The sequence below is a fragment of the Tamandua tetradactyla genome, chromosome 16, assembly GCF_023851605.1.
Source record: "Tamandua tetradactyla isolate mTamTet1 chromosome 16, mTamTet1.pri, whole genome shotgun sequence".
Classification (NCBI taxonomy): domain Eukaryota; kingdom Metazoa; phylum Chordata; class Mammalia; order Pilosa; family Myrmecophagidae; genus Tamandua; species Tamandua tetradactyla.
The window spans coordinates 11,836,369-11,853,204 of record NC_135342.1 but is presented as its reverse complement, the minus strand read 5'-3'; the positions used below and the strand labels follow the sequence as shown (position 1 = coordinate 11,853,204).

At 44.2% G+C, this 16,836-nt stretch overlaps 1 protein-coding gene across 6 annotated transcripts in view; it reads right to left on the bottom strand.

Annotated features, from left to right (window-relative positions):
• The window catches only part of SLC6A16 (solute carrier family 6 member 16), a 142,068-nt gene that overhangs the window by 44,627 nt on the left and 80,605 nt on the right, over positions 1–16,836 (bottom strand). For all 6 annotated transcript variants that reach the window (XM_077131183.1, XM_077131185.1, XM_077131184.1 and 3 more), the window contains 2 exons: positions 1,468–1,569; positions 391–878 (listed from right to left, as the gene is read on the bottom strand). In XM_077131183.1, the coding sequence (XP_076987298.1) occupies positions 391–878; positions 1,468–1,472 (493 nt within the window). In that variant the 5' untranslated portion in view covers positions 1,473–1,569. The remainder of the gene's footprint in view (positions 1–390; positions 879–1,467; positions 1,570–16,836) is intronic.

Here is a 16,836-nt window from a genome sequence, read left to right as displayed (position 1 = left end):
GGGATTCAGGGAGGCTCTGAGAAACATCTAGCCTTTCAAAGCCTGGACTTCTTCAGGGGTCCAGGAAAACATGCTCCTCCCCATCCAGTGACCTCCCTCAGGACCACAGGCATCAGGACTCAACTGTTTGCACATCCCTCACAGTCTCAGGTATCCAGTTCCAATTCCTGGAAGACAGAGACACCTAATTTCTAACCCTGGCCCTAGCCCAGGCCTCTATCCCCATCATCCTCATAATCAGTTACCCTGTGCCTCAGCCCCTCTTAGGAAACTGGCTCCTGTTCAGCTCACAATACCGTCTCCAGCCTCTACACGTCTCAGAGACCTTAGAGTTTGAGGTCTCTGGCCCGCTATCCCCATATGGATCCAAGTCCTGGTCCCCAGCCTTACTTCCTCCGTCATGAAGCCACAGATGGGGGAAGTTCCAGACAGTGACCGGTCTCAAGGAGTAGCCCACTTGGGCCAGGATGTAGTTAATCTTGTTAGACCAGAATGGACGGGTAGGAAGGACCTCATCCTGTTCCTTCTCTGTCACCTGCACCTTCTCAGGTGAAGGTTCCTCATTTTGGTCTAAGGCAGGTTTCATCTCCAATGCAGAGATTTGCTTAGGGTAGCTGTTCCTGGATTGAATCTTCCAAGCCTGGGTCTCCCAGGCCTCTGCTTTTGCAGCCCAGGCCTCGGAAACCAAGGCTGTTGCAGACCAGGTCTTTGGGCCCCTATCCTCCCAAGATTGGATTTCTGAGACATTCTCAGAAAGCCTTGTCTCAGTAGATGAAGTTTTTGTCAGGAAGGATTTTGAAGCTTCGACCTCTGTCTTCATCCTAGGAAGACTCTCTAGAGCAGCTCCAGCTTCTGAGAGGTCGTCTTCCTGGGTAGACCTTAAGGATAGCAAAAACTGTTGATTTAGATATTAGAGCCAAAGAATGATGGAGTTCTAAATCAACCCCCACTCCTTAAAGCAAACCTTTCTTTTCTTTCCCTACCACTGCTGAAAGTCAAATTACAAAAAAAAAAAAAAAAAAAAAAAAAAAACCTCTTGTGAATGGTTTACTTCTTAGAAATGTTTTGATGGAAGAGATAGGGAGGACTCCTAACTGTAGAGATGCTGAGAACACTGAGGTAAATTACTAGAAAGGGAGATACAACTTAATAGGGAGTGGACTTTCAAATCAAACAAATTAATTTAATCCTGAATCTGCCTTTAACCCTGAGAAAGTTGTTTTCTCTGAGCTTCAGTTTCTCATCTGCAAAACATTCAGTTCTGTGCTCAAGTATCACCTCATCAGAAATGCCTTCCCTGCTCACCTATTTAAATAGCAGCTACATACTCATCACTTCTCCATCCTTTCCACTTTCATTTTTCTTCTTAGCATTTCTCACTCCCTGAAGTTATTACCTATGGATTTTTAATCCATTCATTGTCTATCCCTCCAGTGCTCTACCCCCAGTAAGAGGACAGTGCTCTACCTCATATCAGGGGTTACTCTTCTCTCTGCTCTCCGTGCTCCCGCCACTCTGGCCTTTTGTTGGCGCCTCAAATGCTTTACAAGGAAATGGGCAAGGAGTGTACTAAAAAAGAGAAGAAAAAAAATATCCAGGATATTGAAGAAGGGGAAGAGAGTGGGAATTAGGGTTTTCTGTCGGGGGGCAAAGGACATGGTATCCAAAAGCAGATGCAGCAGGTAGGCTTCAAGGTAGCACTGGCACACCTGGGTCACATGGATAATTAGTAATAAGATACGCTTTCCAAATGTTCCTAATAGCTCAGGAAAATACTTACAATTGAATTATAGATTTAGAAAATCAAAACCGAGATGAAAGTTGTTTTCCTTTAGTTCTATCTCTACTGTATTTAAAAATACGACAGGAAAAGCTAAAAAGAAATACATAAATATATGGAAATGATAGGATTATAGGGTGTTTTATGTACTTACTGTACCTTAAATTAGTTTTGCAAATTTTCTACAAAATCATGCATTACTTTTTTATCTTTAAATCTTTATTTTTATGTATTACTTTAATAATCAAGAAAAATATATATCCATTGGTAAAACTAAAAAATAAATAGGTGATACTAGATATAGAGTCAGACTGCAGGGGCTCCTATCAGCCAAATCTGGGACAATGAGAGCATCAAAACAAATAATAATAATAATAGTATAACAGATGGGAATCCATAGAATAAAATGAGAATCCATGAATTCATGATGATATAAATAAAGAGAAAGAAAGGCTCTTCTTTACAGTGGAATACAAACTAATAAATATACAAGGAGTGATGGAATTAGAAAATCACCATTTGGAAACTATCAGAATAATAACTGATTCAGGCAATGGTTCACCAATTTTTTTGTTAACATTAGTCGATAAAAGTTTGATGGGGAACGAGGCATTTACATACTATTAAATGTATGTCCCATAAGGCAGTTATTAATTACAAACCAAAGAAAACTAGTACCTTTACAACGTCGGACACTATCTTAATCAAATAATAAAAGTCAGTTGATATCATGTTCTTCTTGATCTGAGTATTAGTAATGGTAAAAAGGTAGGTAATCATAAAAGGCTATATTTTCCTCTCTATTTAAAATATGTGTGGATGTTTAAGCAAAAATTATAACATTAAGTTGTGGGTTTTATAGTGTATACAGATGTAATACATATTAAAAGTATAGTATAAAGGAGGCAGGCACAAATATTGGACTATACAATTACAAGATTTCTATACTTTATGTGAAGTGACAAAATGTTAACTTGAATATCAAAAGTTGAGGATATGGGAAGATGGTAGAGTGGGGTGGATGGAATTCACCCACCTCCATGGGACAAGATAGGGGGTGGGGAAAGAATGACCAGGACTACGGTCTTGTGGCAGGGGTGGGGGGGGCGGTGAGTGAACAAAGAAGGTCTTCAGTGCTTCTTGGAGAAGAGAGAGATGAGGTGACTGGGTCAAGAAGAGCAGGCTGGGTTTAACTGGCCATGACCAGCGGATGGTAGCACATAGGCAAGTGTGGATCTGAGGGAACTGACTGTCCTCTCAGCCATGCACGCCATCCTCCCAGCCAGGCACTGCAGTCCGAGAAGGGTGGGTCTGAGGGAAAGAGATGCCTCAGGAGCACCACCTAATGGGAAGAAGTGGTAAGTGCAGTCTGGCAAAGTCTTACCTGCCTAAGGTTTTTAAAAAAATACATATTTTCTCTATATTTTTATTAGTAGTAGTATTTTAATTTTTATTTCTCATTTTTAATTTATTTTTAATTTTTTTCCCTTCTGTGGGCACCAGCCTGAGTTGATTCCATATATCTTGGGGTGTCTCCTTCTGACTTTGGGGCCTACTACTGTTGAGGTGTGTGTTTTCATATTTATTATTATTATTATTATCATTATTTTGTGTGCATGGGCCAGAAATCGAGCCCAGGTCTCCTGAATCATACGTGGGTGTTCTGCCACTGAAGTACCTATGCACCCCTGCCCAGCTTTTAATAGACCCTCAAGTAGAATTGTACCCCCTACATGAGAGCCGCGTCTTAGTTTGGTGGAAAATTTCTGACAAACCAGGGCAAAAGAGAACCTTCAACACAAAACCAAGTAAATAAAATACTTTGGATGAGTGAAGGAGGCCAACTTGCAAAATAACCTCATTAAGATAATCCAATGCTTGAACACAACAGAAAATCACAAAGCACGTGAAGATCCAAGCAGAAATGGCCCAGCCAAGCAACTAAATAAAAACACTGGAGTGGACACAGAATATGGAACAACTATTCAAGGATATTTATAAAGAAATAAAGGATATCAGGAAGACACTAGAAGAGCATAAAGAAGAATTCCAAAGATTAAATAGGCAAATGGCAGATCTTACAGAGATGAAAAATACAGTAGACCAAATTAGAAATATACAAAGCAGATTTGAAGAAACAGTAGGAAGAGTAAGTGAACTACAAGACAGAACAACTGAACTAGAGCACATAAAAGAACAAATGGCAAGAAAGATGGGGAAAAAATGGAACTGATCTTAGGGAAATGATGGACAATGGGAGGCACACAAATATAAGAATCACTGGTGTCCCAGAAGGAGAAGAGAAGAGTAAAAGGCTGGAAAGGTTAGATGAAGATATAATTAGGGAAAACTACCCAACCCTTATAAAAAGTATAAATATGCAAATCAAAGAGGCATAACAAACTCCAAATAGAATAAATCCAAATAGGCCTACTCCAAGACACATACTAATCAAACTGTCAAATGCTGAAATGAAGCAGAAAGTCCTGAAAGCAGCACAAAAAAAGCTACTACCCACAAAGGAAAACACATAAGACTGAGTTCAGACTAGTCAACAGGCACCATGGAAGCAAGAAGGCAGGGGTATGATATATTTAAGATCCTGAATGATAAAGGCATCCAAGAATTCTTTATCCAGACAAGTTGTCCTTCAAAATTGAGGGTGAGATTAAAATCTTCAAAGACAAACAAAAGTGGAGAGAGCTGGTCAACAAGAGATCTGCCCTACAATAAATACTAAAGGGAATCCTGTCAGCAGAAAAAAAGAGGAGAGGGTAGTCTGGAGGAGGGCACAGAATCAAAGAGTACCAGTAAGGGTAACCTAAAGGATAAAAAGAGAAAAAGTGAAAAGAATATATAGATCTGACAAATTAAAACTAAAGGATAAGATGATAGATTCAAGAAACTGCTTTTACAGTAATAACTTTAAATATTAACAGACTAAACTCACCAATGAAAAGATACAAATTGGCAGAACTGATTTAAAAATATGATGCATCTATATGCTGTTTACAAGAGATGCAACTTAGACTCAAGGACACCAATAGATTGAAAGTGAAAGGAAGGGAGAAAATGCTCTATGCAAGCTGTAACCAAAAGAAAGCAGGAGTAGGTATATTACGGTGGAAAAAAATAGACTTTAAATGTAAAGATGTCATAAGAGACAAAGAAGGATGCTACATATTAATAAAATGGACAATTCACCAAGAGGAAATAATCATAAATGTTTATGTAATCAAGGAGCTCCAAAAGTACATGAGGCAAACACTGACAAAACTAAAGGGAGCTCACTCCAGGAAGATGGCAGAAAAAAGGACAGGCTGAGTTCACCCCTGCTCCAGGGAACAGCTAGAGAAATGACAGAGAAACAACTGGGACAGCAATTCCAGGGAGGGTTTTCTACGCTACATAGAAAGATCCTAACTGAAAAAGTGATGACCTGAAATGCAGAGAACTGAAGGACATCCAGCTAGGGCAAAGAGCCTAATGTGCGCCTTTCTAAACAGAAGCTCATAGCCCTCAGGAGTGCATGATAAGGGAGGCGGGGACTTGAAAGTAAGCCAAGTCAGGTTCTTGAACACATCACACCCACGCATGCTCCCCCTCACCCCGTGACATCCTGCCCCCTGCACCCAAGCCTTGCCTTCCAGCTCCCCAGGTTATCCCTGCTCACCCTCTTGACCCATGCACCCTACCCACCCACACCCCCTGCATGTGTGAAACCCCACCCCAGCCCCACCACCTACCCCAGTCCCCTGCAGATCCTATGTGAATATCTGTGCCACAAAAAAAACCCTTTCCCATACCCTGGCCCCATCTGCGTGCTCTACGCACATGTACACCAGTGCCCTACTCCCCACCCCATGCAGTAGTACATGTGCATCCCACCCACACTGCACCAATGCACCCACACCCCACCACCCCAGACTGCACATGCACGTACACCTGCCCCCGCTCCCAAGCCCCATCCCCTGGCTCCCCAGGCATCCCTGCCCCACCCCCTCAATCCCTGCACCCTTACCCTACCTACCCCATCCCATGCATGCAGATACTCTCACCCCACTCCTGCCCACCCCCACAACAGGCACATAATGTGCACATCCATGATACTCACTGCCCTGCTCTGAGCTTGCATGCATCCCTATCCCAGCCCCCACACGGCCTGAGCATGCACACACCCATACCCTGCCCTCTCTGCGTGTGCACACCTGCACCCCCTTAACACCCCATATATATGTGCCCTGGCCCCCGGCCCATGCCACTTCATCAAGCCTGTGACCTGTGCACCTGTGCCCTGAACCTTGTGCTCTGCCCCACCCCACATGCATCTAAGTAGCAGCCCTCCCCTCTACCCATGTAAGCATGCACCATACCCAACCCCCATAACATGCCTCACACCTCCACCCCAGACTCCCGCCCCCAGTCCCAAGAGTATGCTCATACCCATGCTTTGCCTCCCTGACCCCAGTCTCTGCATCCTGAACCCCACATCCCGATATCACAACACATGTACTTCACATATGCACCCGCACCTGTCCCCACAGGTGCACCTGTCCCCACACACCCATGCCTTCCTGCTCCCAGCACCTTGCCCTCCCACTCACCATCACCCCCACATACCATGCACCCACACAGGTCTCCTGATCCACCTCCTGCCATACACTGCCTCTCTGTCCTCCATGCTGGGCTCTGCCCCTGTCCTTTGAGGCCTAAACCCCAAGGAATGTGCTTCACCCTTTCCAAGACCTGAAGCAACATGACTCTTCCATTGCAACAAGGTGGAAGGCCCATCCTCTGCCTTTGGGGCAAACTCACCCTCTCCACGGGCTTGGGTGGATCCGCTCTCCTGGCCTAAAGCTTCTTGACTTCAGACATCAACCTCCATGGTTTTGCCTCTGAAGTTATTTTTCCTCCAATGTGTCCCTTCTCTGAATCCCCCAGTCCAGACTGGCAGCGGCTCTGTTTATACATGTCCCACAGCACTCTCGTTGGCTTTCTATGCAGTAGTGTTGGATCACGCCCATCAGACACAGGGAGTTTCCATAAATCCTTCCTGGACAACTCCATGTCTGATCCTGGCTTTCTTTGAAATCGCTGGCTGTTTCCACACTTGGTTAAATCCTCACAAAGGGCACTATTCTCTGGGGGTCTCCCTTTCTGGAGGTCCAGAATTTTCCAGAATATCAATTTCTAGTTTCTTTGTACTCAAGTGGTCAGTTCTCAGCTTATCTCTTTCCTGTCGCATTTCACTACAAGCTGTGAGGAGAAACCAGGCTCCACTTTTGACATTTAATTTGGAGATCTCTTCTGCTAAATATCCAAGTACATGGCTTTTAAAATCTGCCTTCCAGCCAAAGTCACTAGGTGTAACACCAACCATGTCACAGCTCTACGTATGAGCACAAAGGGCCCCATGCCTTAGACCAGCGCACACCAGGATTATGCCCCCCAGACTGGTGCACCTGCACAACTACATCCTCCCTGGCCATGTTCACAAGCAACAGTGTAATATCCCCAACCTGTGCCCATACCTGCTCTGAAACAAATCACCACATTGAGTGCCCCACCTTGTGCCCTGCTCCCTGCTGTACAACCATCCCACAAACACAAAGCCTTAGACTACTGAAAGAAATCAACTCCCAAAGTAAATCAATCAAGATACCTACATGCAATGAAGACAGCAGAAGATCACCAAGCATATCACAATGCAGACAGATACAGCCCTGCCTAATGAACAAATTAAAACACCAGAGGAGATGCAGACGTTAGAACAACTAATCAAAGATGTTCATACAACTCTTCTTAATAAAATAAGTGGGATAGCAAATGACATAAAGGAGATGAAGAAGACAGTAGAAGAGCACAAAGAGAAATTTGAAAGAATGAACAAAAACAGTGCAAATCACAGAGATTAAGATTCTGACGACTAAATAAAAAACATACTAAAGGCACACAACACCAGATATGAAGGGACAGAAGAAAGAATAAGTGATATAGAGGGTAGGGTAATTGATTTCGAAGACTCAAAACACAAAATGGCAAAAAAAAGGGGGGGGGGGAATTGAATGGGAAATCAGGGAAATGATAGACAAAACAAAGCACACAAATATTAGAATCATTGGTGTCCTAGAAGGAGAAGAGAGGAGTAAAGGGCTAGAAAAGTAGGTGAGGACTTAAAGGGGGAAAACCTCCCAACCCTCATAAAGGACATAAATACACAAGTCAAATGAGCCCAAAAAACACCAAACAGAATAAATCCACACAGGCCTTCCCCAAGGCAGATACTAATCAGTCTGTCAAATGTTGAAGAGAAGCAGAAAATCCCAAAAGTGGCAAGAGAAAAACAATCTACTACATACAAGGGAAATCAAATAAGCCTGAGTTCAGACTACTCAATTAGTACCCTGGAGGCGACAAGGCAGTGGTATGATATATTCAAGATCCTGAAAGAGAAAGACTTCCAGACAAATTGACCTTCAAAATTAAGGGAGAGATTAAAATTTTCACAAACAAAGAAATCCTGAAAGAATTTGTCAATAAGAGATCAGCCCTAGTAGATGGAAATACTAATAGTCAATGAGAGGGAGGGGTAAAGGGTATGGTATATGTGAGTTTTTTTCTTTTTATTTCTTTTTCAGAATTGATACATGTCATGGTCAGGCTCATGTGTCAACTTGGCCAACTGGTGGTACCTGTTTGTCTGGTTGGGCAAGTGCTGACCTGTCTGTTGCAATGAGGACACTTCATAGAATTAAATCATGATCACGTCAGCTGCATCCACCGCTCATTCCATTTGTAATCAGCCAAGGGGCATGTCTTCTGCAATGAGTGATGCTAAATCTAATCACTGGAAACATTTTAAGGAGGATTCAGAAGAGACAGGCTCTCTTCCTGCTTTGACCAGCGAGCCTCTCTTGTGGAGTTTGTGCAGACCCTCCATCAGAATCATTGTCTTCACAGTTTGCCCTGCAGATTTTGGACTCTGTGTTCCCATGGTTACATGAGACACTTTTATAAATTTATATTTGCAAGTGTTTCCTGTTGATTCTGTTTCTCCAGAGAACCCTAACTACTACAATTTGGTACCAGGAGTGGTTCTTAAGAAACAGAATCTTAAAAATGGGTTTAATAGGAATGGTTTTCTACTCTGACTGGACTCAACGGCACTAAGGAATCTGATTCCCATAATCAGATCGACATTCCCAATCCCTGGAGTGAGTTGGCAAAAAAGATAGTCAAACATTACCATTCGATTCTCCTAATGCTTCGCTTGTGTGAAGCCAGGCTGTGGGGGATAATGTTTTTGACACCTTTACGGAGTTTTGTGGAAATAAGAGGTATAGAGATGTTGGCTAGTTGTTGTTAGAAACACTGGATACATTAAGGAGTGAAAGGGATGGGTTTAAGGCTTCAAACGAGAAGCTTAAATGCCGTCTGACAGATGTAGAAGTTTCTATGAGTATCCTGAAGGAAAATCCTACTTCCTATAGCCGCAGACTTGAGATCTTTGAAAATTAGACTCAGAATCTTATTGTTAGAGTAGCAACTTTACAAAGTAAACTGAAATCTCAATGTTGCATGGTGTCTGCCACTAAAGTGAGGGCATTGATTAGACAGGAGTGGAACCCTGAAAAATGGGATGGTGACATATGGATTGATAATGATGTCGGGACTTCTGGAGAAGATGGCGGCTTAGTAAGGCGCACGGGTCTTAGTTCCTCCTCCAGAACAACTACTAAAGAACTAGAAACAGTACAGAACAGCTCCCGGAGCCACAACAAGAGACTAGACACACAGTGTACCCCATTCTGGAACGGCTGGACCTGCTAAGAGACTCCGCTGCGGTGAGGTCCCCGAGAGGCGCGCGCTTCCCCGGGCCGCGGCAGCTGGCAGCTGGAGACCCTCTCTCCCTCCTTCCCGGGCCGGCTGGGAGCTTTGGATCAGCGGTTCCCCAAGCCTCGGCGGCCGGCGCCCCTCCCCCACGCACGGCTTCCCGGGCCAGCTGGGAGCCTCGGAACTGCGGTTCCCCAAGCCGTGGTGGCTGGCAACCCTCCCCCACAGGCGACTTCCCGGAGGGAAAGGAAAGAGTCTCCAACAGTAGTAGAGACTGAGCCCAACCTAACACCAATAGTGGCATTAATGAACAACTTCTGACTACTAAAAATAGGCCCTCAGCTCAGGCGAAACTGATCAAGGCGGAAGTCGCCGATTGGGCTAAATGAAAAAGAGGAAAGGGGGCAAAACAGAGCCTTCTGCAGCTGTTTCTATGGAGGCTTCATTGCCTCTGGGCTCAGCACTGGGATTACACAGGTTACAACTGCCCCGAACGCAGAAACAGGCTGCTTGCAGGGCTCTCTACCACCTGAACCTTCCCCGCGGGAGGGGTGAAACACAACTCAGGTGGAATCCCTCTCTCAAGGAATTCAGATCCCAGGACTTCACAATTTGAAGCCATTAAAACAAACCTACAACCTTTCCTCTGTCTCCACCACACACCCAGCAGCGAGAGTCTTCCAAAGTTAAAGGAGCCACAACATCTTTTGCTGGTGGGACCCACAGACAGACAAGCACCACATACTCGCAGGATAAGGAAAACAGAACCCAGAGACTTCACAGGAAAGTCTTTCAACCTGCTGGGTCCCACACCCAGGGAAATCTGATTAAATGCCCAGACACCAGCAAAAAATAACAAATCACACCAGGAAAATTGAAGATATGGCCCAGTGAAAGGAACAAACCAATCGCTCAAATGAGATACAGGAGCTGAGACAACTAATTCTGAATATACGAACAGAAATGGAAAACCTCTTCAAAAACCAAATCAATAAATTGAGGGAGGACATGAAGAAGGCATGGGATCAACAAAAAGAAGAAATGGAAAGTCTGAAAAAACAAATCACAGAACTTATGGGATTGAAAGACACAGTAGAAGAGATGAAAAAACAATGGAAACCTACAATGGTAGATTTAAAGAGACAGAGGATAGAATTAGTGAACTGGAGGATGGAACATCTGAAATCCAAAAAGAAACAGAAACTATAGAGAAAAGAATGGAAAAATTTGAGCAGGGGCTCAGGGAATTGAATGATAATGATGTCGGGGGTGAGGTTGAAACCCTAGGTCATGCTGAGTCTTCTGTAGAAAACCGTGTAATAGTATGCCCTGAGGACACAGCCACCCCACCTCGAGCCTGCCTTGAGAAGTTGGCCACCCAACCTCCTCCAGAAGGGATTAACCCTAGAGTGATTAATCCTGTTTCTCCAGATGAAACTGCAAATGAATGCCCTGAAAAAAATGGATTGGAAGATATTTCTAATTCTTTTCATGACCTACCCCCACCACCCCTCATTTCTTCCAGACCTATAACTAGACTAAAGTCCCCAAAGACCCCTAAAGCTGAGGTATAAAGTATCACACATGAGGAGGCATGTTATACTCCAAAAGAACTGTGTGAGTTTTCCAATTTATATAGACAGAAATTAGGGGAATATGTGTGACAATGGATTTTAAGGGTGTGGGATAATGGTGGGAGGAATCTAAGGCTGGATCAGGCTGAATTTATTGATACGGGCTCACTAAGCAGAGATTCTACATTCAATGTTATAGCTCAAGAGGTTAGAAAAGGTATTAACAGTTTGTCTGATGGTTGGTTGAAATATGGATCAAAAGGTGGCCAATATTACCTGAGGCTGAAATGCCAGAACTGCCCTGGTATAATGTAGATGAAGGGATCCAGAGGCTTAGGAGATTGGAATGTTAGAGAGGATTTATCATGCAAAGCCTGCTCTTACACCCCAGGAATTTCCAGAGGATGCACCTTTTACCAGGACAGTGAGAAATAAATTTGTGAGACTAGTGCAATCATTCCTGAAGAGCTCTGTAGTTGCATTTCTCCTTAGGTCATATATTACTGTGGGAACTGCTGTCACTGAACTAGAATCCTTAAACACAATGGGGATGATGGGATCCCGAGTTGGCAGAAGCAGGTGGGAGCACTTAATTGCCAAAGACAGGGTAGACTTGGCTATTATAATAGATAGCAAAATCAAATCAGGAGTCAAAATTATATGACTCGCAGAGATTTGTGGCATTGGCTAGTAAATCATGGGGTACCTAGAAATACAATAGATGGGCAGTCTACTAAATTCTTGTTCGAGCTGTATAAACAGAAGAGTTCTAGGTCAAGTGAACAGAAGTCTAACCTGAATTACAAAAACAGAGAGTCACGGCCCCTTAATCAATTTCCAGACTTGAGACAGTTTATAGACCCAGAGCCCCTTGAATGAAGGGGAGACCAGGTCCCTTTGGGGGAGAACCCTGTTACACTGCCACAAATTTATACTGCTAATCTTCCTCCAGGCCTTCCCCAAGGAGATCGACGGCCTTTTACCAGGGTAACTGTGCATTGGGGAAAAGGAAATGATCAGAGATTTGGGGGATTATTAGACACTGGTTCAGAAGTGACATTAACTCCATGGGACCCAACATGTCACTCTGGTCCACCAGTCAGAGCTAGGGCTTATGGAAGCCGAGTGATCAATGGAGTTTAAGCACAGATACATCTCACAGTGGTTCCAGTGGGCCCCCAGACCCATTATGTAGTTATTTCCCCAGTTCCAGAATGTATAATTGGTATAGAAATATTGAGCAACTGATTAGGAGCAGAGATTAGGCGCATGTGGAATACCATGATGATACATAAGGTATTCTGTAAGCCCACGAATGGTAGTTTTGGCAGAAGAATTGTATGCAGGGAAAGAAACACATATCCAGAGTATGTTTCTATTCCAGTTAGAACAAATTGCTGCCTCTTCCATGAAGGGAGTGGTTCAATGTAATCAACCTGCTACCATGTGGCCAACTGGTCACCTCAAGGAATGGTGCCATATCAGGGTCTGAGTGTGAGGCTCTGCTGCTAGGAGATTGGGCACTGGGCAGTGGTTGTAGTCAAGCCTCTTGGGGAGTTCCTCACAGTGAATTGACTGGGGAAAGAAAGCTTGAGGAAGAGCCTATTTCTCTTCCTCAGTCAATTCACTGTGAGGAACTCCCCAACAGGCTTAGGCTCTGGTCTGGGAAACAGAAGGTAATGTGGCAGGAGTGGAGACCATGGGCATTTGGGCCTCTTCATCATGTAACTTACTTGTGCCTTCAGGACCTGCTCTGGCCCTATCTCATATATACCATTTCCATTTTACAGTGCTGTTGTGCACGCCCAACTTTATGGCTTGGTGGGTCAGACAACACCCAGCTCATGATAGGCAATCAGGTCTCATGGTAACTTGGTGGCCCACGGTTGAGCATTCAGTCTCTACTAAGGCTTAGTAGCAGGCCCAAAGCTGTTTCTCAAAAGGAGAGTAGTTATCTGCAGCAGATGGTAAGGCTTTGCTCCAAAATCCTAAGGGTCTGCATTGTGATTCTCCTATAGGGGCTTGTCAAAGACTCCACACAGCATCTCTATTTGCCACTGACACTTTCAGAACCATTGGATCTGCTGGATCATATGGCCCAAGTGGCAGGGCAACTTGTACAGCAGCCTGGACCTGTCACAGAGCCTCCTCTTGTTCAGGTCCCCACTCAAAATTAGCTTTCCCCAAGGAGACCGACAGCCTTTTACCAGGGTAACTGTGCACTGGAGAAAAGGAAATGATCATATATCTTGGGGATTATTAGACACTGGCTCAGAAGTGACATTAATTCCAGGGGACCCAAAACATCACTCTGGTCTACCAGTCAGAGTGGGGGCTTATGGAGGCCAGGTGACCAATATAGTTTTAGTTCAGGTCCGTCTCACAGTGGTCCAGTGGGCCCCCGGACCCATTCGGTAGTTATTCCCTAGTTCCAGAATGTATAATTAGAACAGACATACTGAGCAACTGGCAGAATCCCCACATTGGCTCTCTAACTCATGCAGTGAAGGCTATTATGGTGGGAAAGGCCTAGTTGAAGCAACTAGAACTGCCCCTACCTAGCAAAATATTAAATCAGAAGCAATACCAGATTCCTGGAGGGATTTCAGAGATTACTGCCACTCTTGAGGACTTGAAGGATGCAGGGGTGGTGATTCCTACCACATCCCCATTCAACTCTCCTATTTGGCCTTTGAAGAAAACAGATGTGTCTTGCAGTATGACAGTGAATTACTGTAAGCTCAACCAGTGGTAACACCAATTGCAGCTGCTGTTACAGATGTGGTATCATTGCTTGAGCAAATCAATACATCCCCTGGTACCTGGTATGAAGCTATTGATCTGGGAAATGCTTTTTTCTAAATAGCTATTATTAAGTACCACCAGAAAAAGTTTGCTTTCAGCTTGCAAGGCCAGCAATATACTTTCACTGTCCTACCTCAGGGGTATATCAACTCTCCAGTCCTATGTCATAATCTTGTCCGCAGGGACCTTGATCATTTCGCCCTTCCACAAGACATCATACTGGTCCATTATATTGACGATATCATGTTGACTGGACCTAGTAAACAAGAAGTAGCAAGTACTCTAGACTTACTGGTAAGGCATTTGCATGTCAGAGGAGAGGAGATACATCCAATAAAAATACAGGGGCCTTCCACCTCAGTGAAATTTCTAGGTGTTTAGTTTGTGGGGAATGTCGAGATACCCCTTCTAAGGTGAAGGATAAGTTGCTGCATCTGGCCCCTCCTATGACCAAAAAAGAGGCACAGCGCCTAGTCGGTCTCTTTGGATTTTGGGGATAACATATTCCTCATCTGGGTGTGCTACTCTGGCCCATATATTGAGTGACCATAAAAGCTGGTAATTTTGAGTGGGGACCTGAACAAGAGGAGGCTCTGCAATAGGTCCAGGCTGCTGTACAAGCTGCTCTGCCACTTGGGCCATATGATCCAGCAGATTCAATGGTGTTGGAAGTGTCAGTGTCAAATAGAGATGCTATCTGGAGCCTTTGGCAGGCCCCCTTAAGATAATCACAATGCAGACCCTTAGGATTTTGGAGCAAAGCCTTACCATCTGCTACAGATAACTACTCCTCTTTGGAAAAACAGCTTTTGGCCTGCTACTGGGCCTTAGTAGAGACTGAACACTTAGCCATGGGCCACCAAAGTTACCATGAGACTTGAGTTGCCTATCATGAGCTGGATGTTGTCTCACCCACAATGCCATAAAGTTGGGTGTGCACAGCAGCACTCTATTGTAAAATGGAAATAGTATATATGAGATAGGGCCAGAGCAGGTTCTGAAGGCACAAGTAATTTACATGAGTAATTGGCCCAATGCCCATGGTCTCTGGTCCTGCCACATTACATTCTCTTTCCCAGACCACAGCTATGGCCTCTTGGGGAGTTCCTTACAGTGAATTGACTGAGGAAGAGAAAATTCAGGCCTGCTTTACAGATGGTTCAGCATGATATGCAGGTACCACCTGAAAGGGGACAGCTACAGCACTACAACCCCTTTCTGGGGTTTCCTTGTAGGACAGTATTGAGGGGTGTGCTGGTTTGAAAGGATGTATGTCCCTTAGAAAAGCCATGTTTCAATCTAAATCCCATTTCATAAAGGCAGAATAATCCCTATTCAATACTGTATGTTTGAAACTGTAATCAGATCATCTCCTTGGAAATGTGATTTAATCTAGAGTGGTTGTTAAACTGTATTAGGTGATGACATGTCTTCACCCATTTGGGTGAGTTTGATAAGTTTCTGGAGTCCTATAAAAGAGGAAACATTTTGGAGAATGAGATTGAGAGAGAGCAGAGAATGCTGCAGCATCACAAAGCAGAGAGTCCATGAACCAGTGATCTTTGGAGATGAAGAAGGAAAATGCCTCCTGGGGAGCTTCATGAACCTGGAAGCCAGGAAGAAGAAGCTAGCAGATGACACCGTGTTCACTATGTGTCTTTCCAGATGAGAGAGGAACCCTGACTATGTTCACCACGTGCCCTTCCACTTAAGAGAGAAACCCTGAACTTTATCAGCCTTCTTGAACCAAGGTATCTTTCCCTGGATGCCTTAGATTGGACATTTCTATAGACTTGCTTTAATTAGGACATTTTCTCGGCCTTAGAACTGTAAACTAGAAACTCATTAAATTCCCCCTTTTAAAAGCCATTCCATTTCTGGTATATCGCATTCCAGCAGCTAGCAAACTAGAACAAGGGGAAATTCTTCCAGTGGGCAAAACTTCGAGCAGTGCACCTGGTTGTTCATTTTGCTTGGAAGGAGAACTGGCTAGAGGTGCATTTGTATATTGATTCATGGGCTGTTGCTAATGGTTTGGCTGGATGGTGAGGGACTTGGAAAGACCATAATTTGAAAACTGGAGACAAAGAGGTCTGGGGAAGAAGTATATGGATAGACCTTTCTGATTGGACTAAAAACATGAACATATTTATGTCCCATGTGAATGCACACCAGAGGGTGACTTCAGCAGAGGAAGGTTTTAATAATCAAGTGGATAAGATGACCCATTATGTGGATACCAGTTAGCCTTTTTCCCCAGCAACTCCAGTCATTGCTCAATGGGCTCATGAACAAAGTGGCCATGGTGGTAGGGATGGAGGTTATGCATGGACTCAGCAACATGGACTTCCACTCACCAAGGCTGACTTGGCTACAGAGACTGCTGAGTGCCCAATCTGCCGGCAGCAGAGACCCACACTCACCCCCCAATATGGCACCATTCCCTGAGGTGACTAGCCAGCTACTTGGTGGCAGGTTGATTACATTGAGCCACTCCCTTCATGGAAGGGACAGCAATTGTTCTAACTGGAATAGACACATACTCTGGATATGGGTTTGCTTTCCTTGCATGCAATGTTTCTGCCAAAACTACCATTCATGGGCTTACAGAATGCCTTATCCATCATCATGGTATTACACACAGCATTGCTTCTAATCAAGGAACACAATATCTTGAAGGGCTGGGATAATGTTCTCTAGGAAGCTGTATATGCTCTGAATCAGCATCTGCTGTATGGTGCTGTTTCTCCCACAGCCAGGATCCATGGGTCCAGGAACCAGGGGGTGGAAATGGGAGTGGTACCACTCAGTATTATCCCTAGTGATCCACTAGGAAAATTTTTG